This window comes from Microtus ochrogaster, chromosome 19, assembly GCF_000317375.1.
Source record: "Microtus ochrogaster isolate Prairie Vole_2 chromosome 19, MicOch1.0, whole genome shotgun sequence".
In the NCBI taxonomy this organism is placed as follows: Eukaryota; Metazoa; Chordata; class Mammalia; order Rodentia; family Cricetidae; genus Microtus; species Microtus ochrogaster.
The window spans coordinates 6,284,342-6,309,669 of record NC_022021.1 but is presented as its reverse complement, the minus strand read 5'-3'; the positions used below and the strand labels follow the sequence as shown (position 1 = coordinate 6,309,669).

Genomic DNA, 25,328 nt, shown 5'->3' with positions numbered 1-25,328 from the left:
ACACACACCACAAGCTGTCACTTAACTACTGAAGTAGAGCCAAGGTTAGTCCACCAAACTTTTGTTAGTAGTCATTTAAAAAACCAAGATACAATATGAAAACAAGAGCCCCTGCCAGTTACAGACTCTAATGTCTATCGAATGCAATTGGCTTCCCGCTATCTTTATGTCAGTGTCCTAACTTTCAGGGTGGTGCACCTTCATTATATTCTCAGTGCTCACCTGGGTGTTTAGTCCTCGGAGTCCCTCCCAATCTCCAAAGCTCTCACTTCCTTAAAAAAGTCTCCTATGCCAGGTATTCATTTTGGGCATTTCTTAGTGTCCTGTATCATCTGGAAGACTATAGTCTGGCAGAGAACTTCCCCTTCGGTTGGCAGGGTGGAGCTTGACCCAGCAGACAACCCACCTGGCTGACAGCCACGCAGCTTCTTGTCTCTGTAAGACACCCTGTTGAGTTATAAGCAGTCCAACATAAAAGCCATCATACAGTCATGTACTGTGTGCCTCTAACACAGGACATGTCAACGCCTCAAAACTTGGGTGCTGCACTCTAGCAGGCCAGAGCATTAGAAAAGAATCCAGACCTGGTCCTGACTCAAGTCCTGTCCTGACTTAAGTCACCTAAGGAAATCTGATCATCACCCCACCCCACTGCAGCCCTGGCATGTCAGGCTATGGACTGTGTCTTGACTGTTTGGAAAGCGAGCCGACTGCTCAGATTCCACTTAGAAGACAGGAGCGTGGAACAGAGCACTTCATAACTGAACTATACTTCATGCTCTCACCAGTAAAAGGAACTAGACTGCTCCTATGCTATATGTGCTAATACAATTCCTGCACATCAAAAGGGCTCAGTTATAACCTTGGCTGCTACCATTATCAAAGGTAACAAAATAAAAGCTCTCCTCTTATTTACTGACAGTTTAATACAATATATAGCATGTCTTAGGGAAACAGCCACAGCCATCTTCTGAGGCAGCAGACCAGCCACGGTTCTTTCCGCAGCCTTGGTGCTGTGCCATCCCTATTGTCTTAGCCACAAGAGAAGAAAAGGCGCTCTCCTCCCTGCCAGATGAAACAATCTCTAGAACTGAAGTGAGGGCGCTTGACAGCTCCTACTGCAGAGGCTGCAGGTTAGACAACCGCTCACTGGTCCACCTAGATTGCATTTCTTAAGGAGACCGAATAGGAACCACAGACATTGTCACCAAGTAAGGAACAGCAAAAGCTGATGGTAGTCAAGGGAAGAGATGCTGTTGTAATGAAGTGACCACAGGGGCCAGGGAGATGGCTCAGTGGGTAAGAGAACTGGCTGCCCGTATGGAGACACATGCTAGTGTGCAACACCTACATGGCAGCTCACAACCACAATTGTCTTTAACTCCAGTTTCAGAGGATCCAGTGCCCTTTTCTGTCCTTCCTGGGCACCAGACATACACAAAGGACACTTAGATACATGTAAATATTCATATACATAAAAATAAATATTCTAGGAAACCAAATACAATCATCTTTAGAAATGAATGTGAAGGGAATTTTTTGTTGTTTTTAATATTATTATAGGGCTGGAGAAATGGCACATACTGCTTTCCCAGAGAGCTGGAACTCAGTTCCTAGTATGTATGTCAAGTGCTCACAACCATTTGCAACTCCAGCTCCAGCGAGTTCTAAAACCTAGGCCCCCCCTGCACACACATACACCTTCCCACACACATGCACATGCAATTAAAAAGTAATACAAATAAATCTTAGAGTGACCAGAAGAGGAGTGGAGAGCAGCAGATAGGCCCTCTGAAGGGAATTCCAACTACATAAACTTGCCAGTGACTCGACAGAGAAAGAAAGGAAGGGGAGCAGCAGCCCTGTTGTAATGGACAAGCATGACACCTTCCTCAATGTCCTGTACTTAGTCCCAAAGATGGGCCTCAGAATGGAAGCAAGAGGTGGGAGGCCTAATGGATGAGCTTCTCAATTTGCAAGCCTGTTCACACCGTGCCTAGAGATTTGATTGGTAAGTTGGAGAAAATTTTGCCATTCAAAAATTTTAAAATAATTGGAACTAAAAGCTTACTTATGGCTAGTTACATGGACGACAGTTAAGGAAAGGAGACTTTAGATTGCTGCCGTTCACATTCTTTCATCACATGCACCCTAACCTACATTACAGCAAGCAAAAGCACCAGCTGTTGTTATACTTGACAAAAGCCCTGAGAGATCTCAAATAAGTCATTACAAGGGCTGAAGAATGGAGAGGAAAGGGAGGGGAAGTTCACCAGTTAATAATAAAGGGCCAAATTAACAAATGAAAAACCTGCTCCCACTTTCCTTAAAGTTTGTCTAAAACCCTAGTCAGACCTACTACCATGAACTCAAACCAAATAGAAGCTACCAGAACTTAATGCTTCTGATGGACTCTTTGCCTGTCTCAGAACTTTTCTGTTCATTGTGAGCCATAGAGTGCTTGCTTACCTAGCATGCATAACGCCTTGAGGGTTCTAACACACACACACACACACACACACACACACACGCACACATGCACGCACGCGTGCACACACACACGTGATCAGTAGAGAGGGAGTAGATGATTCCACCTTTTCTTTAATTGTCACTATAAAATGCCTTGGGCTTACACAAGCCACGGACGTATTGCCAACTGTAACCCTGGCCTCACACTTGCCGTGTGTGGCACTGCAGAAACTTGTCTGGGACCTGTCCTTCACTAGCTAGCATCTTTTATTTCAGACATCTCTGCTCTGGAGTCTGGGTTGTGCTGTACCATGGGGTGGTCATTAGCCACACGCGGTTGTTGAGAACAAGTCCCGCAGAGAGGTGTGCAGGGCTAACGCACCAGATTCTGCCCGGCCCTGCAGAGACTGTCCTCATAACAACAGTTCCCTGGAACAGGTCTACTCCAAATTCTGTCATTCCTGAGTTAACTTAAAAAAAATAAATGTTTGGGGGCTGGAGAGATGGCTCAGCAGTTGAGAGCAGTGGCTGCTCTCACAGAGGACTTGGGATCAATCCCAGCACCCACATGGCAGCTCACAACTGTCTGTAACTCCAGTTCCAGGGCATCTGACACTCTTACATCAATACACATAAAATAAAATTCAATAAATTTTAAAAAGAAAAAGAAATGTTTGATTAAATTTCCCTGTCTATATATAAAGAGGTGAGCTATGAGACCACAGAGGCCATAGGTCCAAGACTTTGCCTTTTTGGACACTACAGAGCAATCAATTATTCAATTCTTCACTGTCCTTTAAAACAGCCTAGGATGCCAGACGGTGGTGGGACACGCCTTTAATCCCAACACTCGGGAGACAGAGTTCAAGCCCAGCTTGGTCTACAGAGCAAGCTCCAGGACAGGCTCCAATGCTACACAGAGAAACCCTGTCTCAAAAGCCCCCCACCACCAAAAAAAAAAAGCTTAGGAAACACCTCAGGACATACTGTTCCTGCAATGAAAAATGTATTATTTCTATCTTGACCATTATATTTCCCAGGTGAAGGGTAGATGCTCTGATATCTTTTTTTTTTTTTTTGGGTTTTTTCGAGACAGGGTTTCTCTGTGGTTTTGGAGCCTGTCCTGGAACTAGCTCTTGTAGACCAGGCTGGTCTCGAACTCAGAGATCCGCCTGCCTCTGCCTCCCAAGTGCTGGGATAAAAGGCGTGCGCCACCACCGCCCGGCCTGATATCATCTTCTTATCTCTAGCAACAGACTATAAGGGTATCTGAGTAGCCTTAGGTGCTCTGTACATGTTTGCCCAGTACCTTACTCCTGTTCCACATGGTGGTAACAGCCTCGAGGAAACAAGCAAGCATGGTCATTTTTACCCCAATGCAGTAGCAGTGTGCATAGCTCTGCATAACTATGAAGACTGAAATGAGGAGGCTTCATCTCATGTTAGACATTAAATTAAAAACTGCGCATATACTTTACTTGACATTGCCAGAATGTGCCGCTGAGTTCATGCAAGTCACATTAACTGTGTGACCAAAACCACAGACTGGCAAAGGGACCGGATGATTATGCACTGGCCAGTGGTAGCAAATGCCACTGAGGTAAAGGGGTTTGTCACTCCAAAAAATAAATAAAGAAAATTTTTCTTTTTTGTTTCCTCATGCAACTCTGGCTGTGTAGAACAGGCTGGCCTTGGAACTTAAAGAGATCCTCCTACCTCTGCTTTGTGGGTGCTAGGATTAAAGGTGTGTGCCACCATACCCAGCAGCCACCATTCCAGACTGTATATCCTATTTTGCAGCGTTGTATGTAAACTACATGAACTTCCATCAAAACAGACAGTACTGTTAGTATCAGGCCAGATGAGTGCTTGTAGTCTCAGCTACTCAGAGGTTGAGACTACAGGAGATCAAGGCCAATTTGAACAGCATAGCACAACTCCATCATAAAGGAAATTAAAAAGGGAGGGAGAGGGGAATAGAAATGATGTCTAAAAATAGACCAAAACCCAAACCAATTACTTCTTATGGAAATAAGTAGGCCAAGTGACTGTTTAGACAGCATCAAAATGTCTGGTGTTACAGTCAAGTATTTTAAAGGTACTTATTTATTTGCTTAAATTTAGCTTATTTTATAAGTATGCTTGGTTTTGTTTTTTATTTTTTGAGACAGGGTTTCTCTGCGTAGCCTTGGTTGTCCTGGAATTCACTCTGTAGATTAGGCTGGCCTCAAACTCACAGAGATCCTCCTGCCTCTGGATCACGAGTTTGAGGTCAGCCTGGGCTACACAGAGTGTCACCCAATGTGATGGGCTAAAACCACTTAAAAACCTGAGAGGGTTTTAAAAGGAGAGAGAGTTTAACACAGCTTTTCGCTGTTTCCTGGCAGCATGCCGCAGAGAGATTTTCCTGACTCAGTGATAGCAGCAGCAAAAAAAAAAAAAAAAAAGCCGCGCCATTTTAAAACGAGGCTTCCTGGGCCCTGCCACCGGTGCAAACTCCCGGCTACAGAGCATTTGTGGGCCCAGATATTTCTGTGCCTACTCGAGGTTGGGAGGAAAGTATCTGAGATCATGCACTTGGCTCAGCTCTTCCTGCCTGGACAGGCAGCAGGATCAGGCTTGGGCAGGCAGGAGAGCATGGCAGATTCCGGCCGCCATACAGAGACATGTTTCCAGGCTGCATAGTGTTCGCGTGGCAGATTTGGCTGTAACTCAGAAAGAAAGAGTTTACGTTCTGCACGCTCATTCTCAGAGTTAAAGTGCTGAGTGAAGCTCCTACCTGGTGGCCCCAGAGCTAGCAGAAATGGTAAGTCCACCATTTTGAAATTGGAGAGAGGTGGAGCCAAATTCCAGGGCAACCAAGCTGTTTAGTATTTTAAAAGCTCTTCAAGACAGTGGAGAATTAAAGACAATGCAATAGGGCAGATTCAGACATAAAAGACTTCTAAATGGGTCACAATGTTAGATAAAGCACATAGGCTTGAAAGAGAGAAGAAAAAGAGTATAGAAAGTCATAAAATAAAGTTAATGCTTTAAAAAAAAGAGTAAAGTCTTTAAAGAGACAGTACAGATAACCAGTTTAAAGGAAGAAAAAATAAGCCACGTAAAATCAAAAATTCACAGAGAGTCTGGATTATGTGTATTATTGTGTTTTCTTTAAATTTTTGACTGTAAAGGAGCTAAGTACAAAGAGATATTTCATTGGATGGGCTGCTAAGCTAAACCAACATGTATATTATAAAGGTGTCTTGACTTCAGAATTTGGGTCTAAGGATACAATGCTTCGGAAAAGAAGTTCTTCTTTTGTTTTCACAGAGGATGAGACCCTATGGATTACTTCTAGACCAATATGGTATGATAGACCACGCCCTCCTGAAAGGTTGCTGTGAACACCCTCAAAAAATTATTTTGCTCAACTGCTGACTGAGATGAACCTAGCACACAGGTTATATCATAAAAGACCTGATTAGCAGCACCCCCATACAGCAGGAAGAAGTTTGGAGAGAAAGAACTGCGCCCATATTCCCAAATATTGTTTATAAATGTTCTTTTACATTTAAAGGGGGATATGATATAGATATGAATAATTTGCATTGGTATAAATCTTGATTTACTAATACTAATTTAAGGTAAATTTTGTTATATTCATATTTCTGATCGTGATTAAGGTATTGTGATTGTGTAGTTCATTTAAAAATGTAATGTATAATTAGGAAATATAGGTTATTAATGGATAGTCATCTATAATAGTCAAGTTTGTAGTCATGTTAGTTAGATTTTCTAGATGTGCATAGATACATTTCAGATAGGCATTCTTAATATCTTTCAAAGACTACAGAATATGGCATTTAAGATGTTTTAATAACTTAGGGCTTTTCTGACAATGAGACACGTCTGCTCCTGGCAGCACCAATCTACTTCAAGAGGAAGATGGGTATCAAAGAGGATCCTTATGGAGTTGGTTAGCCACTTGGGCAAGAAACTGCTCTTGCCTGGATTGTTGCAAAAACTGGATGTAAAAAAACCCCACAGAGAGAGGACTGCTGAACTTGCCAAAAGGTGAGATGATCCTTCGGGGTTCCCCTTTCATGAAAGAGTCTGTGAGACATTCTGCAGGACACAGAAGGAAGTGACTGAACTGTCTTTAAAATTTCCTGCTTCATGAAAAAGTCTGCTGGATACCATGGGCCTGAAGTCCAAAGATGGATGCTCCAACAGTACAGAAAAACTTTGGGTAACCTGTCCAGGCAGCGAGATGTCTCTGTCATTTCTAGAGTTTTGGAAGTTGCTTACAATGCACTTCCTGTTTACTTAGGTAATATATTATATCCTTCTGGAGTCTTTGATGGAGTTGAAGAATGGATAGTTATAGTTTTCCTTTGTTATGCTAAAAGATAAAATAGATCTAAATATTGTAACTGTAATTCTTGTTTGATACCTGTTATATGTAATTTTACTATGTTAAAGTTAAAGACTTCCTTTTTGTTTAAACAGAAAAAGGGGAAACGGTGTAGGAGTTCCTTCTGTATTTGTGTTGCTTTCATTGGTTGAATAAATAACTGCCTTGGCCTTTTGATAGGACAGAATTTAGATAGGCGGAGTAGACAGAACTGGATGCTGGGAAGAAGGGCAGAGTGGCAGACGCCATGGCTCTCCTGCCCTAGATGGACACTGGTTAGACTCAGGCCGGTAAGCCACAGTCAAGTGGTGATGCACATTAATGGCGATGGGATAAACTAAAATGTGAGAGTCAGCCAATAAGGGGCTGGAGATAATGGGCCAGGCAGTATTTGAATGAATACAGTTTATGTGTGGTTATTTCAGGGCTAAGCTAGCCGGGTGGTCGGGACACAACCCACCGTTCCTTGTACTACACTGGGATTAAAAGCAGGTGCCACCACCACCAGGCTATGTTTGCATGTGCACCATATGCAGACCTGTGCTTGCCCTCATAGGTCAGAAGAGAGTGTCAGATCCCCTGGAACCAGAGTTACTGATAGCTGTGAGTCACCATGTGGTTCCTAAGAATCCAAGCCAGGTCCTCTGTAAGAACCAAAAAGTGTTCTAAACCACTGAGCATCAACAAGTGTTCTAAACCACTGAGCATCTCTCCAGCCCCACTGTTTGAGGCAGGTACTTACCCTGTAGCCCTGACTAGCTATCCTGGAACTCAGTATGTAGCCCAGGCTGGCTTGGGACTCCCAGTAACATTCTATCTCAGCCTCCCAAGTGCTGGGATTACAGGCATGATCCACAGAACTGGCTTAAACATTTTACAAAGTAATTTTAAATATACAGTAAGCACATCAGTTAACTCTTAATGAATCAAAGCCTCAAAGCCCCAGTGCACACGTTAAACTATAAAACAGAAGAGAATGCAGACATACCCTTCATTACAGTGGGTTAAGCAAAAATTTCTTATCTATGACAGCAAAATACAAAGAAAAAAGTAAAAAAAAAAATCACTTGGACTTCAACAAAAATTTTAAAAGTCATGCTGCAAACGCGAGAGAGAGAAAGAGAGAGAGAGAGAGAGAGAGAGAGAGAGAGAGAGAGAGAGAGAGAACTGGGGGAAATGTTGTGAATCATCTCTATGATATGTGCCTGTGTGTCTAGAATATATAAAGAACTCACACAGCTCCATAGTTTAAAGAACACAGGCATGGGATCTTAATGGACTCCTTCAAGAAGGGAAACAAACAGCAATAAATAAGGACGTGAGAAAATGCCTAGCATCTTCAGGCATCAGGGAAGTACAAATACAGGTTATGATGCCACCTGACAACTTCTAGACATAAAAGAGAAGCATTGTCAAAGATATGGAAAAACTAGAACCCCCTTCTCTACTACAGATAATGATGGTGCAAGTGTTTCAGAACATAACGTGATAATTAGTTACTCTGTGACCTAGAATACTTATTCCTAGATACATACCAAACAGCAAGAAGGCATATAACCAATCTGGAGCAAAATATTCACAGTTCACAGCAGCATTATCCATAAAAGAATATTACATTTATGAATGGACAAGCAGCAAAAGCAAATAACTCAACACTGTTTGCAGTGAAGGGCAATGATACATGCCTGGGGCAGGGGAGACAACTCCATCAGAAAGGACTTGCAGCACACACACAAGGACCTGAATTTGACCCTTAGGACACAAGTTAAAAAGCTGACATGGTGGGCATACCTGCAATCCACGTGCTGTAGAAGTAGACAAAGGAAGAGCCCTTGCCAGCCAGCCAGCCTAGGCAAACTGCTGAGTCTCAGGCTACCAAGGCCTGGTCTCAAAAACAAGGTGAATGGCTCCCAAGATAAAATATCTAAGGTTGTTCTCTGGCTTCCACAAATACAAGCACACATGTGCATGCATACCTATGCACATGTACACATTATATACATTTGTGTTCTTGTACATACCACATACAGCAAAGAAAAGAAGTCTTGATCCATACACGACACAGATAGACCTGCAGTATACTATGTTAAGGAAAAGACGGTCACAAAAGACTACCTATTTCATGATTCCATTCTGAAATGTCCAGAGAATGTACCAGTGGTCACCCAGACCTGGCAGGCTTTGGAGAAATACAAAGTGGCTGTTACAGGACACAGGTTCCCTTCTGGAGTGATGAATAATTTTTTGAATATACCTAAGTGATAAACAGCCAAGTGGGCCTTCTAGATGCCTTCTAAACTACATTTCAAGGTTGTTTTGATGGGTTTTCTCTTTTGGTTTGTTGTTGGGTGTACAGAGAGAGATGGAGACAGAAAGAGATGACAGAGAATAGAAATTAATATCAGAGATGCTATTTCTTGGAAGAAATATAGCCAGCTACCTACAGATCATAATGCAAATCACTCAGTGCCCCATTAAATCAATAGATGTGCTCATTAGAAAACTAGTGAAAGATACAAGGATGGGGATTAGCAACAAAGGACTACATCATACCCCAATTTGAACACTTGGTTTTATTACAGCTTCTGCATTCTATTACATAAAGTCACCAAATTTCTTTTAAATTTTGAGAAATTGGCCAGCAAATAGAGTTAAGTGCCCCGAAATTAGTGTGTGGAAGCCCACAGACAATAATAAGCAGGCCGGTCACAAAACAGGAAAATACTGGGTCACATATCTGTTCAGGTGACACCTTTCACTCCTAAGAGTCACTGGACTCTTCAGTGTGGAGGGAGATGAGCAGAGCCTTCCCACACAAACACCCTTGTGGTACTCAACTGTTAAGAGTTTTCTTTCCCACAAAGAAATTTGTTTCCTCGTGCATAATGGTTCCCTGTCACGATAATTGTGTTTCTGTCATCTTTTCACCTACTAAATATTGTGAAACACTGTGTTTACTTCCTACCCTCATAACTGAGGAACCACTGGAATACTTTCCGGACTGTTGCTATCAAAGGGACCATGTAATAAGCAGTCTCTTGCACTTGGCCCTTTTCACTTAGCATAATGTGTTTAAGAACCCAATAACTGTGGCAGAGATATGTGCAGCGGTTTACAAGTTCTTAATAGCTTCCTCATATTCTATTCAATCAACCTTTTAACTCTAATTCTTCCTCTTTTAACATTTTCATATAAATTAACTGACAGTTAAGCTCCCAGTATAGCACAGAGAACCCTAGCACTGCCCACCTTAATTCCCCATCACAATGTATGTATGAGGGAGGGGTGGTAATTGTGAAACCAGGATTTATCTCCTGCTGGCCTCCCATGACTGTGAAAGTAATCATAACTTTAAAAATCTATTCATGCAAATGTAACGGAAAGAATACAGGATGTTCTTTTCCAAAGCCTGCAAACCTGTAAAACAGCCAAAATCATGACTCCCGTCAGTAAAACCTCCCTCTCAAGATAAAGTGTCACAAAGATAAAGGAGCTCTCCTTACTTACTCTTGACTCACGTTGTGATACACAATGGCTTCTAAAATCCCCAAAGCTTTGGAAGGCAACCAATAATTTACATGTTTTGTTTTCATTACCATTTCTGTTACTACCAAAAACTTTAAAAATTAATAAAAATTAGAGTGTGCCTTACTTAGAAAATGAGTAATTTGCTGTTAAGTAAGAAATAATCACATGCTGCAAGCAAAGATAATCTTCACTCTTATTTTCTTCATCTGCTACCTCAAGACACTCCGTCTTTGTGTGAGGCAAAAGGAACTACAACAAGTCTGAGAAGATAAACAACACACACATTCTGAAGGGAAAAATTCAAGCAGTTTCTCTAAGGTACCTAAGAAACTTGGTTCTCACCAAGAAGACAAATGTCTTCAAAGTTTCTATTCCTTCCCTCAAGTCCCCCAGCACCAGGCTTATAAACGTCAATAGTTCAAAGTAATTCTCTTACCAGGCTTATAAACGTCAATAGTTCAAAGTAATTCTCTTAGCAAATCAACCGTAAACACTAAACTCCCCCTGAAACAAAAATCTAAACATTTCCATTTTTAAAAAAATAGAAAAAAGTTATCGATTATTCCACTTGCACTAAGCTTAGGGTATTAATTTGCATTTTATAATACTACACATAAGCAATTCACTAAAACCCATGGCTATTTAAGATACCAAAGTTAGTACTATATAAATTAAAAGGTTTTTAAGTCAGCTTAAAACAAGCAGTGACAAACACCATCAAATAATCACACAACTGCATCTACCATACTGTCCCCTCGGTGCCTGCAGGCACTTTGTTCCGTCACCTAGCACTGCATTTGTCCCAAATTTCCACGAGGATTGTCACTACCATTAGAGGAGTCCCAAAGGTAAAATGCTGCCCCTTGGAATACATGCAGCTTCCTACTGCCCCCTTCTCTGGGGGAAAGTGAAAACTCCCAGTGTTTACTAGGATAGAATGTTTCCATGCTGGGCATTAGTTTCCCTGTGTGTCTGACACAGTCTTTGCTAGCCATACAGCTGGAAGTGTAGCAGCGCAGTAGAGTACTGGCCTGGCCTGCCTGTGGCCCTGGCTTTGATTTCCAGCAGCACACACAAGAAGTGAATGTTGTACACACTAAAACCACTAACATTCAAATATCTGATTTGAAGAGGTGAATCACCTCCCAACCAGTTGGTCAGACAAGTCCCTGAAGCTCCCAAAGCATACAGGCTATTTGTGACTGCTGGTTACCCACTAGAACTAGACAGTAAAACCCCAGTGCTAAAGAGACCGCACGAGGTGATCACAAGACAAACAAAACACAGAAACTGAGCCAGAGCTTATACGTGTCATCAATAGTCTAAAGAAACTATGGACCTGGTACACAGAGGAAAGTCTTGGCAATCGGTCCCTTTCTGACAGACCTAAGGCCGGCTGCTCAGGAGGGAAAACATACTGGCACTGTGAACACAGTCAACAGCAGCCCATGGGTAAGGACGCCCGCCATAGGCACTAATGGGAAAGCTGCTGCTGCTGTTCGCTAAGTGATGTGTCTGTCAAACCGCCCTCTAATCAACTCTGCTTAGACACAGACCAATGCTGACCCCAGCTTCCACGGCAGGCTTATTTTGTATTTGGTGACTTCAGAGACTCATAACTGGCCCAAGGCTGAGAACTGTTGAGAACTAAACACTAATGGCACAGCTGTTTCTTCCTCCCTCCAAGGCTTGGGAACATCAGGAAAGAAAGGATGGAAAAACTGCATGCCCAGAAGGAGGAGAGTGGGAGAGAAGGCTTTCTTTCCAGAATGACATGGCCACTGAACTCTCAAGCCTGCTCAAGATTGGGCCCACTCAACATTCTGTGACAGAGAGGGTAGCGGACCATGCCTCTCTGAGGACACAAATGCAATGAATAAGTGGTTGCTGGAGGAGGGGGACATTTTCTCCTTAGCCACTGGTAAGGTACCCATGTTCCTGTAAACAATCCTCACCCATGCTCTTATAAACAACACTTATTAAACTCAAAGTCACAAGAAAGAAAGGGGGAGGAAGGGAAGAGAGAGGAGGGACAGACAGACAAGTCATGACAATGGAAGAAAAAAAGAGTTGCAGGAAAAGACAAGAAAGAGTTATAGGGGCATGTCAATATAATTGAAATACATTAAAACATATGAAAATGTCCTAATAAAATCCATTGCTAGGTATAATTTATATTCCAATAAAAAATTTTAAAACACAAATATCTGATTGTGTATTTCTAAAGTTAAAATTAGCAGTTCATAACTATTACACACACACAAACACACACACACACGCACGTCTCCTTTGTGGTGCGAGCTCACCAACACTCGGCGCTGGATCTCACTAATGCTCGAAGTGCATAACACTTCCTACGCTGTGCTTCTCACTCTATGAGCTCCAGCAGCCCCAGTGTTCTGGCTTCTAGGAAAAAATGTATTCCTTAATTTATCTATATTCTACAGAGTAAATGGAAGATTTTCTTTTAAGGGAATTTTTAAAGAAAATATTATCAAGTTGGTAACATTGATATAATATTCATAATTGCAATGTAGAAGCAGGTAAAACCCATCATGCTGGTTTAAGCGCTGACACACACGGTGAGTTAGAGGCAGTTACAACACTGGCACAGCCAAGCTGAGAAGCTGCGCGGGTAGCACACACCTGGAGACACCAGGTGACTTATCATTTTTGCATGAAACATGAGGGCTTGTGTAGATATAAAGTATTTCTTCTAAAAGGTTCTGTGGTGCTCAACTGGGAAGGAATAGTCTTTTCAACAAACGGCAGTAGACCAACTGGCGTCCATACGCCAAAGAATGAGTTTGGCCCTTACCTCACACCATACATAAAAATTAACTAAAAGTGAATCTTGAAACTAATACAAGCTAGATAAAACTATAAAATTCTTAAGGGAAAACATGAGGGAAAAACCTCCTCACCTTAGATTTGGCAAAGAAGTTTTAGAAAGTACACCAAATACAAACAACTAAAGCCAATGGAGTAGGACACCCGTAATCGCACCACCCGGGAGGTAAAGACAAGGGATCAGGAGGTCCAGTCCAGCCTTGGCTATATAGTAAGACTCTATAAAAGTTGAAAACAATGAACATTGGGCTTTATCAAAATTAGAAGCTGATGCCTATGTGCACGAGTGCACGTGTCACTAAGGACCAATGCCAGAGCCTCACACACACTAAAGCAAGTGACCCAACAGGTAGGGCCCCACTGCAACTTTTATTCTCCAAATTCAAAGGATGTCAAGAAAATAAAAATGGGAGGAAATATTTCCAAGACAAATAACTGATAAAGGACTCGTATCTAGAATATAGTTTAAATCTCTTAGAGCTAGCTCAGTTTTTAAAACAGCTAAATCGCCCAATCTCAAATCAAAGGGTGTGAACAGACATTTCTCCAAAGATAAATAATGTCTAATATGTACACAAAACAGTCCCCAACACTAGGAGGATACAAATCAAAACCACAAGTCTCAGGGTGGCCATAGTGGCACAATTCTGGAATCCCCAGCACTCCAGAGACTGAAGCAGACAATTAATAGCTAAGATGGCTGGACTTAAAACCAGGCAGTAACAAGCACTGTCAACACACAGGGAACTGTATTCTCCAGTAGCCATGGTGGAAACTGGCTTCACAGTTCTTCTGGTGAGAGTTGTCATAGGACCTGAGTACAGACCCACAAAATCTAAACACAAGCGTTCAAATGAAAGTCTGCACAAGTACAGCAGCATTATTCAGAACAGCCCAAGTGCCCAGCAGCTAATGAACTGACATGATTCGGGGAGCAGGGTGAGGGCCAGCTGGAGAGGGAACCCAGGCTCTTGTGCATGCTAAGCAGGAGCTCTTCCACTGAGCTCCACCAGCTCAAAAGTCTTCATTCTTACACAGGGAAGGGATAGTGCTTCGACCCCAGTACAGATGTGAGGTCAGCAGTAACAGAACAGCAGAGTCATCCCACAGGAACAAGGGCAATAAACGGTACACGCATTTGTTACAAGGATAACCCACCCCTTCGTGCCTTATCTTCCACACTTACTGCTAAAGCTTCCCTAGTATTTTAAAAACAAACTTTGGATCTGTGCTATTCCAGTACAATACTAAAAATTACATATAAATATAGCTTTTATTCATCATAACCTTGAAAAAAGTCACATTGCATTTACTGCTTGTGAGTCTTCACTGAAATAAACAGGTGCTGAGGGAGGGATAGCTAAAGCACATACAGGAAGGACACAAGCTTCCACAGACCTGGGACTGTGTACATATTAGACATTATGTATCTTTGGAGAAATGTCTGTTCACACATCCTTGTAGTCAAGAGCAGCCACACTGCAGAACAGGAAGTCTAGATGGCCCTCAGAAGCCCTAAATAGAGGACTCCTACGCCAGGGCTTCCCTTCAGGAAGTACCCTGAAAAGCTGTCATGTGAGGCCAACACCCCTCAACAGAGGACATGATTTAGCAACTGTATTATGAACAAACATTAAGAACTGCTCCTTCATCAGGAACTGAACTCAGAGTGTAGCAGTCTCCAAGAACGTGAAGTCTCTGCTCTTGCTTCCACGATCAATGCCAACTCCGATATCTACTAGGGTAGGATATCAGAGAGCGTGTGTTCATTAAATGCTGTAGTTACAGACATGTAGCAACCACAGAGTCCCAAAATAGAGAAGGCTCAGATACAAAAACCTCTCCCTTAGCATCTCTACAGCCCATCCAGCCTCTGCTTGAATAATTCCACCAAGCATTGGAGGATCGACTTCTACAAAAAAGCATTGCCAGGCTATTCAAACTGATTAAATAATCTCTCTGTTGGGACAAAGTCCACCTTGAAGCAGAAAGCCAATAAGCCTTGGATTCTTTATCTAAAGCAACAAATAATAAGTTTGTTCACTTAAGTAAGCAAGGAGACGTCAAGTACCTGATGGCAGCTCGACTTCCCTTTAGCTTTCGCTTAACTAAATGCTCAGTGAGTGCTTTTGAGCCTGCCTCCGACTTCTTCTCGACCCAGTCCTTCCTGGCTGCTCTCACGGGACATATTTTACCATGTTCAAACCACTCTAACCATGTAATCAGCTAATGAGAACAGTAACTAAGTGATTACACCTGAGCAAAAGATTGCAGAATTATTACTTTTTTTGGAACTTGTCACTCATCTCATTAATCCAACACATATATTTTTAGCAACTTGGTATCAAAGTGGCAGTTTGACATAATAAGAAATCATGGGAGCTGAGACTATATCTCAGTGGTACAGCATTTGCCAGAGGGAGGACCTGACTTCAGATGCCCAGAATCCATGGAAAGCCAGGTGCGGTGACATATCTGTGATCCCAGTGCTTTTACAGCAAGAGTGGAGTGGATGCAGGGGAACCCCTAGACACTGATGTGCTGAGAACAACATAAACTCTGTCTCCAACCAGGCAAAGAGCCAGGACCCACACCAAAAGCTGTCCTCTGACCTCCACACAGTGACGTCATCACACATCCTGACACTGATACACTCAACTATCTCCAAGTAGGTGGAGAGCCAGAACTCACACAAAGGCTCCACAACAATGATGTTTCACATCCTGTCCACCCATATTCACACAAACACAGACATCTTTTGCACACACTCACAAACATACAAAGAACAGAACCACTAAATTCATTGGCTATACATTCAGTACTACAAAACATTGACCATACTTAAACATGTTTAATAATATTGGCCTAAGAACAATTTCAGTTTTGCCCACAGTCATCACATCGAGCATGGCTGTTGGTAAAGCTACTGAGCCTGCTCTACTTTGCTTTCCTGATGCTGCAACAGAGGTCCTGGCCAAAACCACTTAGGGAGGAAAGTGTTGAGATGGCTTACACAATACAGTTCATCACAGGAAAGCGATGTAGGAACTCAAACAGGAACCTGAAGGCAGGAACCGATGAAGCACGGCCCACAGGGAAACACTGCTTACTTACTGTCTCCTCTGGGATCCTCAGCTACTTACCTTAAACAGCCCAGCATCACCTGCTCAGGGGTGGGACTGCCCACAGGGGTCTGGGCCTCCTACACCAATTAGCAAATAGAAAATGCCCCAAAGACATGCTCCCAGGCCAACCAGACAGAAGCAATTCCTCAACTGAGGTTCTCTTTGAAGGCATGTCATAAGGACAACTGGCGCTAACTATGACAGATCCCTACCTAAGTACGACTGTATCTGAATACTGGTTTAAGAAAGGCAGCAGCTTTGCGCTGTACCCCAGTGAGAGTCCACTGTCCTGAAAATGCCCAACTGGACTGAAGCATTTCTACACCGGGCTGATCCTCAACACCTGACACTAATGAGCACCCAAGTAAGAAGGCTTATCTCAAGCCAAATAGAGGTGCTTTTAAGATGGTTTGGACTTAAATAATATTAATGACTATTGTTAGGAGACTTGTACCAGCGACTGGAAGGAGGAGTTACTTTGAAATGAGAACAGGCTTCTGGTCTCCGTGTTCAGCAGGGGAAAGCACCTCTTGAGAAGCTATACTGAAAGCCAGAAGAAAGTAGAGCTGGGTTTGAAGCAAGGAACGGCTACTTCTTTGCACAGGAATGCTGCCATTCACCAACCACTGAATGCCACCTACTTCCCCTCCATTTTAATGGAGTCTCCCAAGCTCCCTCAGTACTGTCTCGCCATTTTATGCCAGCTACAGCTTTTCAGTTCACAGGTCTCTATCAGGCGAGGCAGCCATTCTTGTCAAGAATTGGAGTCTCACTCCCGACTCACCTCTTTTTTTAAAAAATCTAAGATGACTTGTGACTTATTTTGACCAGCAGTAGGAGTGACATGTGACCACAAAAACCCTTACGGCTTCGGCGCTTGCTCTCCTTTGACACTGCTGGTTTTGTATTTGCAAAGAGCAGGCTATGCCCAGCAAGGGCACCACATGGGATAAAAACAGCCCAACCGCTGCCTGCGCTGGCAGCTCCAGGTAACAAGCAGACAGTGAACTGAAGACACCTTAAACCATGCATTTAAGCTGTCAGATAACTGAAGACACATTAAAGAAGAAAAAAAAAGCCAGCAACTCTAGCTCAAATGTCAGGATCATCAACAAGCAACTGTGTTTGGACATTGTTCATACTAAATGATCACCGAGACAGTGGTAAATAGTGCTGCATTTTCATGAGCAGCACCTAACTCAAATATAATCAATAGCTCAGCATGTGCTTTTTCAAAGTGCTAACCGAGGACAAAAGAGCATGGATTCGGGCAGTTGACACGGATGAATCACTGTGTCCCTAAGAAATACTGAAAGATAAGGTTTTCAAAATGTAACCATTACAGAAAAATACTGGAACATTTTCCTAATGCTATCCAGTCTCCAGACTCTAAATTTTAAATGTGTGGAGAAAAAAGATCAACTCACTGTAGATAGTAGTGTAAAATATAGCACACAGATGACAGCATCCATGTTAAAAACACAAGTGGTCCTGGAGTCTGAATATTTGTATCTCCCCCACACCCGCCCAAGGTAAATACAGCAAAGCCTAAAGCTGATTCAGAGGTGGCTACGTCACGCCTTTATAAGAGAGGATCCAGGTGAGATTACCCTGAATGTGCCATCTACAGAATCACTGATTCATATGCAACACTGGTGTGTTAGAGCCTCCCCTCAGACTTGCTAGCTCCCGGGACTGCGAGCACTAAACCTGCCGTCTATAAACAATTCAGGGCGACAGGTTTCATCACAGCTGACTGAATGCTAACTGGCAACCTTGAATTATAGGAAACAATCAGTGACAAAATTCTTTTCCAGGGGTCTTTCTTTTTTAAAAAAAATATTTTATTTATTATGTATACAATATTCTGTCTGTGTGTATGCCTGCAGGCCAGAAGAGGGCACCAGACCTCATTACAGATGGTGTGAGCCACCATGTGGTTGCTGGGAATTGAACTCAGGACCTTTGGAAGAGCAGGCAATGCTCTTAATCACTGAGCCATCTCTCCAGCCCCCAGGGGTCTTTCTAAAGATTCCAGCCTGGCCTCAAAGTCATGATCCTCCAGTCTTCTCCACCCAAGTGGCAAAATGACAACTACTGGCTACCCTACCAGGCTCAACTAAATTCTTAAGATGCCACTAAAATTACACTAAGATGTTAGATAGGTGAGATACCACTTTGCAGGCTGTTTTTAAAAGATCACAGAGTCAGAGGATAGCTCTGCAGGGGAGTGCTTGCTCAACTAACGCTCAAGGCCTTGAGCCTATCCTCTGAACTGCAGCAAAAGAAAAACCCAAAACTGATTACAGTAGTGGCTGAGACATTCTGCAAGGCATTATAAATCCCATGGTATCTAAACTATGTATTTTCTTTTGCACTTTTAATTTATAAATTAGGTATTATAAAAGATCAACAACCAATAAAATAGATCATAATATATGCTATAAAACTTACAAAATATTTCTAGGAATTAGAGAATGGCTCAGTGGATAAATAAAGTGCTTGCTGAGCAAAGCACAGAAATCTGAATTCAGATCCTGGCCATTCCCATAAAAAGCAAGACATAGGCTGGGCGGTGGTGGTGCATGCCTTTAATCCCAGCATTCGGGAGGCACACACACAGGCAGGTAAATCCCTGTGAGTTCAAGGCTACCCTGGTCTACAAGAGCTAGTTCCAAGACAGCTAGGACTGTTACACAGGGAAACCCTGTCTCAAAAGAACCAAAAAAAAAAAAAAGCCAGGCATGATGCCACACTGGAAAGGCAGAGACAGGAAGATCCCGGGGGCTTGTAGCCAGCTAGTCTAGCCAATTACTGAGTTCCAAGTTCAGTAAGAGTCAATGTCTCCAAACATAAGGCAGAGGGTGGCAAAGGGATGACCACACAAGCCTGACAACATGAGTTTGATCCAGGAGCCCATGCAGACATGAAAGGAGAGCCAAAGTTGTTCTCTAGCCATGACATACACACCATCGTGTGTGCACACATGCATACACACATGGCTGTAGTAATAATGAGAGAGGAAGACACTAGGGGAAAACATTAAAATTCAGATAACCTTGGTCTAGACTCTAGAATCTAGGAGGCGAAAAAGGAAAAAGCACTTGGTATTAGTAATGAACTAAATATTAGCAACCATTTTTTTCTTTTTTCTTTTTTGGTTTTTCGAGACAGGGTCTCCCTGTGTAACAGTCCTAGCTGTCCTGGAACTAGCTCTTGTAGACCAGGCTGGTCTCGAACTCACAGAGATCCGCCTGCCTCTGCCTCCAGAGTACTGGGATTAAAGGCGTGCGCCACCACTGCCCAGCCATACTAGCACCTTTTTAAAGGCACCATGCACTGACACTTTCTGCATGCTTGCAAATAGTCCACAGGTCCTGGGAGTGCTCCTAGGGAGCAGATGTTCCTACTCAGGGTCACTACTGCTGTGACAAAACACCATGACCTAAGAAACAACTTGGGGAGGAAAGGGTTATTGCAGCTTACACGTCCAGGTTACAGCTCATCACTGAGGGAAGTCAGGGCAGGAACTCAAACAGGGCTGGACACAGAGGCAGGAGATGAAGCAGAGGTCATGGAGGAGTGTTGCTTACTTACTTGCTCCTCGTGGCTTGTATAGTCTGCTTTCTTATAGAACCCAGGATAGCATCATCCACAGTACGCTGGGCCCTCCCACACCAATTACTAATTGAGAAAATGCTCTACAACAGTGGTTCTCAACCTTCCTAATGCTGTGACCCTTTAATACCTCCACCCCACCATAAAATTATTTCGCTGCTACTTCATAACTGTAATTTTGCTACTACTATAAATTATAAGGTACATATCTGATATATAGGCTGCCTGATGTGACACCCCTAAAGCAGTCGTGACCCACAGGTTGAGAATGACCGCTCTAGAACCCAATCCTATAAAGACATAGGATTCCAGGTTGGGATTCCCTCCTCTCAGATGACTCTAGCCTATATCAAGCCAACATACAATTATCCCGCACAAGATAGCTGATCCTATTCTAGAGACTAGTAAGCTGGGCTTCCAGAAGCTGAGTGACTTTCCTAGGCGTCTAGCTGACGAGTGATACAATCAGGATCAGATCAAGGCCTTTTCAAACTCAGACGCCACACTCAGACCCCACCTTCTGCTCCACTCCACAGAGCCTCAAGGCGAAGGTCCACATAAGAATAAGGAGTAGAGCTGACGCAGTGGCTCACCCTGCAAAGGTGCTTGCTGCACAAACCAGGGCAACTTAGTCTGATCCCCAGGAACCCACACGAAGGTGGAAGAAGAAAACTGATCCCACAGATTTGTCGTCTGACCTCCACATGCACACTGGAACACTGGCACCCCACTCCCCCACACACAATAACAATAATTTTTAAAAAGGAGCAAGTATATCTGGTGCTGCCAACAACGGGCAAGGCCCTGGACACAAGGGCGAGGCCCTGGACACATGCCGTTTAGCACCGGTCTACAGATGGGAGCCAACCTGCCCCTTTGGTTTTCATCCACAGAGGATATCCTGACTAAATATACTGAGGACAGATACTTCCAAGCTCTGAATTCTGATTCTCCTTGTGTTTTGAAAATTAATTAACTTAAATGTTATTTCTGCTGGATAGCGGTGGTGCACACCTTTAATCCCAGCACTTGGGAGGCAGAGGCAGGTGGATCTCTGAGTTCGAGGCCAGTCTAGTCTACAAGAGCTAGTTCCAGGACTAGCCAGCAAACACCAAAGCTACAGAGAAAACTTGTCTCCAAAAAAAAAAAAAAAAAAAAAAAAAAACAAAAACAAAAAAAAATGTTTATTTCCATGATTTATCTAATTAAATTACACTAAAATACAAAAACATATTAGAAGGTCTAAAGATATCCTGGTCCCCTATTAATACCACCTTCCTATAACAAGTGACACTCCCTCCAGCATTTAATCATGTGTTATGGGTCAACTGCAGGAGTCTGTATTATTGGCCTCTACTGGTTAGTACACCCTCCTTTTACTTTACAGGCACATCTGACCTCTGTATTAAACTAATACCTACAAAATTAGAGGTGTTGCCTCATTATCTGTTGGTTAAATGAAAACTAAACAGAATAAGGGACTTTTAGCAACTGTTCAAAAAACACATGTTGAGTATGTAGACAATATTTGTCCTTTACTTTACTTTGGGGACAGGGGCTCAATGTTAGTCTTGGCTGGCCTATAACTCTCTACATCATGCGGGGGCTCAAATTTGTGATGATCCTCCTGCCTCTACTCCTGAGTGCTGGGATTCAGGCATGCATGGCTATGTATAGGCCTTTTCTTTTTTTCTTTCTTTCTTCCCTTTTTTTTTTTTTGGAGGCATAACCCTTTTCTAGATTTAAAGCCATATTTCAAGAACTCCAAAATGTATTTTCGTAAATTTCCAAAAATTAATATTTTGTTTAAGATTATCATAGTTTTTTTAATTACTTCAACTTTCTTATGCACAAAGAGGACATTGAAATTCCACAATGCCGTTCACTAGGCCTATCATAACCACTGGAATAAAGAAGGTGCTCAGAGAAGACGTAGGAACTGAATTCAACAAAGAATTTTACCATCGTCAATAAAATCGAGCAAGCCATTGTACTTGTATATCTAAGGAGATGATATGATTTTTTACAAAAGTGTTCCTAACCCAGCAGTGCAGGGACAGTGGGAAACAGCATCCACGAGGTGTGAAGGCGAAGGCCGGAAACCCAGACCAGGCCAGCTTTTGCTACAAGAGTTTCAAAAACCGAACACGCACAAACAAGTGTCAAGTAGGAGACAACTAAGGACAGTGGATTACAAGTGTCAAAACCAAAATTTAAAAAGTCAGTGATCATAAGGTAGCTAAACATTCTGGGAACTTAGTAAATAAGGGTATGAAAAAAATACTATTTCAACAGTCACTTCTACATAAAATGAAGCGAAAGCAGCAGAAAGAAGGGTTCCTTTGAGACAGAGAAGGGTGATTAGATACAAACAGAATGAAAGAGACAGGGACACCGGCAGTGCTGTGACAGCCATCACAAACAAAGAAACGGTTTGGTTCTGGTAAAAGAGAAGTCAACAAAACCTTCCTTAAGACAGAAAGTATCCATCCTTCAAAGCATCTGATGGACTTGAATCATTGTCCTGAATGCATCCACTTACAGAAAACTGAAAATGTTAATCATTTTCTACCATGATTAATTCTTGAAAACTATTTTGTGTTTAGAATTATCACAGCAACCTTATGCCTGGCAAAAAGGAAGGAATCATGGCAACATTATAAGTCACAAAACAGTCAGTGATAAGAAGCCAGGATCTCACCCTATCAAGAGACTAACTAATATGAAAGGAACTGTGAAATGGGTGACCAAATGTAAAATCAACAGCCACGTGGTCAGATGCATAATAAACAGCATCAAAGAATTATCGGAGCTAGGAGAGGCAAATGGGTTCTTAATATTTTACCTTTAAATGTTTTTAAATAACACCCACCTGGCAAATTATGAAATGTTTCTTTTGGGTATCCATAATTTAAGAAAAGCCCAATTTTTCACTACACAGAAGTGAAAATGTGTAAATGAAACAAAACTTCAGGTAGGGGTTGGGGAACAGGGAACTTCCTTTAAAATGCTCCTAGGTAGCTTATCTGTAATCACAGCATTTGAGAGGCTGAGGTAGGACGGTAGAAAGTTCCCGACCAGCTACATAGTGATGCCCTGCCTCAAAACAACGAAAAACAAAAACCAAAGCAAATGAATGAGAGGATTAGAGGAGAGGGTGACAGTTGCCTCTGTATTTTTGTAAAATGAGTCCAGCTGTCAAGTATAAGTAGGATGGCTTCATTAAAATAATCCTTCATGAAGTCATGAGGTTAAACCATCAGGACAGGGGTGCTGTTTCCTCCAATACTGTCGGCAAGCCACAAAAGGACTAAAATCCGGTAAGCCCAAGAAGCCAGAAGCCGCACTTGGGTGACCACAAATTAGTTCCTATTTCACCTTTGTGACTACAAATTAAAGTTTGCAGAAACGACTAACCAAGCTAACAGTTGGGAGAAATTGCCTTGGTATGCCTCACAGTCATTAAGAGACCTAAAGTAGTTTTCAAGGCAGAGTTCGGTCGCGGCATTAATTTGAAAGCAGATGACCAACATTTAAAAGGCCTGCCAGGCCATTTCTGTCCCAAGCCCTTCCGGAGGCTGGGGAGCATGTCTACTTCAAGGAAAGCAACTCACGTGAGGAACGAACCCTCAAACAGCCCGGGTGACGCACTCCCAGCTTGGAAAATGGCCCAGGTCCACCTCGCTAACAGCAGCTAGGTGGGGAATTGTCCGCGTGCACTATTGTTTCCAGATGTTTATTTTTAACTTCTGTTTGCTGCCGGTTCCCCTGAGCTGGGCCCGGAGGGAAAGGGGCCTCTGGCAGCGCCACTGGTGGCTCTGGGCGCCACCGACTTACGATAATAAAAACACCCCTTTATCTTTTTATCGCAGCGTCCGTGTACCCGCGCCTCTCTCCAGTGCACCTCTGCCATCACCGCACGCAGCACAGGCGCCAGGTCCCCATGACAACCCAGCCCGGGAACCCCGGCCTCCCGGCCCCCGCCCCGCGGCCCTCCGTGCCGGCCGGAGTACTGGCGGCCGCACCTGCCCGGCTCCGCTCCGGGCAAGGCTCCGGGTTCCCCGGGTCCGCGGCCCGCTGCGACCCTCCAGGCTGGTGGCTGAGCCGGTGACGCTGCGACCCGAGACCCTCGGGGCAGGGCCTCCGCGGCCACCGCGACGCTCGGCGCGGGCTAGGGCCGCGGCCCGGCGCTCACCTTGAACGGATTATTGAGATCTGGATCCGCAAACGGGTTGCTGTCAAAATCCGACATCGCCCCGGCACGGCGCGTCACCCACCCGAGCCCGGCGCAGAGACAGAGACCAGGCGAGGCCGCCGCCCCCCTGCGCGCTCACGTCGCCGCCGCCGCCGCCGCCGCCGCGCAGATCCGGGTGCAGCTCGCGGGCCACCTAGCCGGCCGTGCCACTGAGCATGCCCGGTACGGTGGCGGCCCGCGGCGCCTAGCCGTCCGGCCGTCCCTTCCCGCCTGGATCTGCGCTCCGGGCTCTGCCTCCGACCGAAGAGCGAGCACAGGCGGAGGGCAGGTTACAGGCCGCGGGTCCCTGAGACCCACCCAGCGCGGCTTGGGGAAGGGGACGCGCTCCGTGCAGGGGGAGGTGGTGCGAGCAGATCGCGCGTGGCAGGTGGGGAGGCAACCTGGAGAGCGAGGCGGAGACACCTCCGCCGCAGGTGCCAAAGATTACAGCCCCCACCCAAGAGCGGGGAGGGGTCCGAAAGCAATTTAAAACTCCTGGCCGCCACCTGGGAAGCCCAAACCAGTCCCTCCAGTCCTAGGTTACTGCTAAGTCACGGACAGCGCCTTCGCACTGAGGATCCGGACTTGCTCCAAGAAAAGGCAAGACTCAGTGCTGGGGGACCCAGCCCCTGCCTCCATCCTCCCTCCCCACTCGGAATCGCTGGGGGCGTGAGAAGGCGGAGCAGGTGGCAGCGTCTAGCGATCAAGGCCCGCAAGTTAATAATAGTGGGAGAGAAATTGTCGACTTTTGTTTTCAGGCATTTGGATGCAGAATGCAGATTACACACCTCTTGATTTTTTTTTTTTTTTTTTGCCTGCTCTCTTCCCGGTGCCGGGAATGACTAGTGAAACCTGTACTTGTAAATGACTGGCACGTTATATCAGTCCTTGCGCCACCCCGGAACTTGTTGAGAGGGCATAGCTTTCCAAACTCTAACCTTCCTTCCACTCAGAATGGCTCTTGGGCGAAGCTGTGAAAATCCAGAATTATTTTTTTTTTGGTGGGGGAGGGGGACTAAGATGACAAAATAGCTGCTTGTAGGCAGCCAACAAAAGCACCAACTGATTAGGAAGTAGGCATCCAACAGCGATCGCCACACCGTAG

General features: G+C 43.9%; 1 protein-coding gene across 1 annotated transcript in view; it reads right to left on the bottom strand.

The window, feature by feature from the left end:
* Nucleotides 1-24,690, bottom strand: part of Scamp1 (secretory carrier membrane protein 1) — an 84,155-nt gene extending 59,465 nt beyond the window's left edge. The window contains exon 1 of the mRNA XM_005356484.3: nucleotides 24,185-24,690. Within this exon, the coding sequence (XP_005356541.1) occupies nucleotides 24,185-24,241 (57 nt within the window). The 5' untranslated portion in view covers nucleotides 24,242-24,690. The remainder of the gene's footprint in view (nucleotides 1-24,184) is intronic.
* Nucleotides 24,691-25,328: the final 638 nt, after the last annotated feature.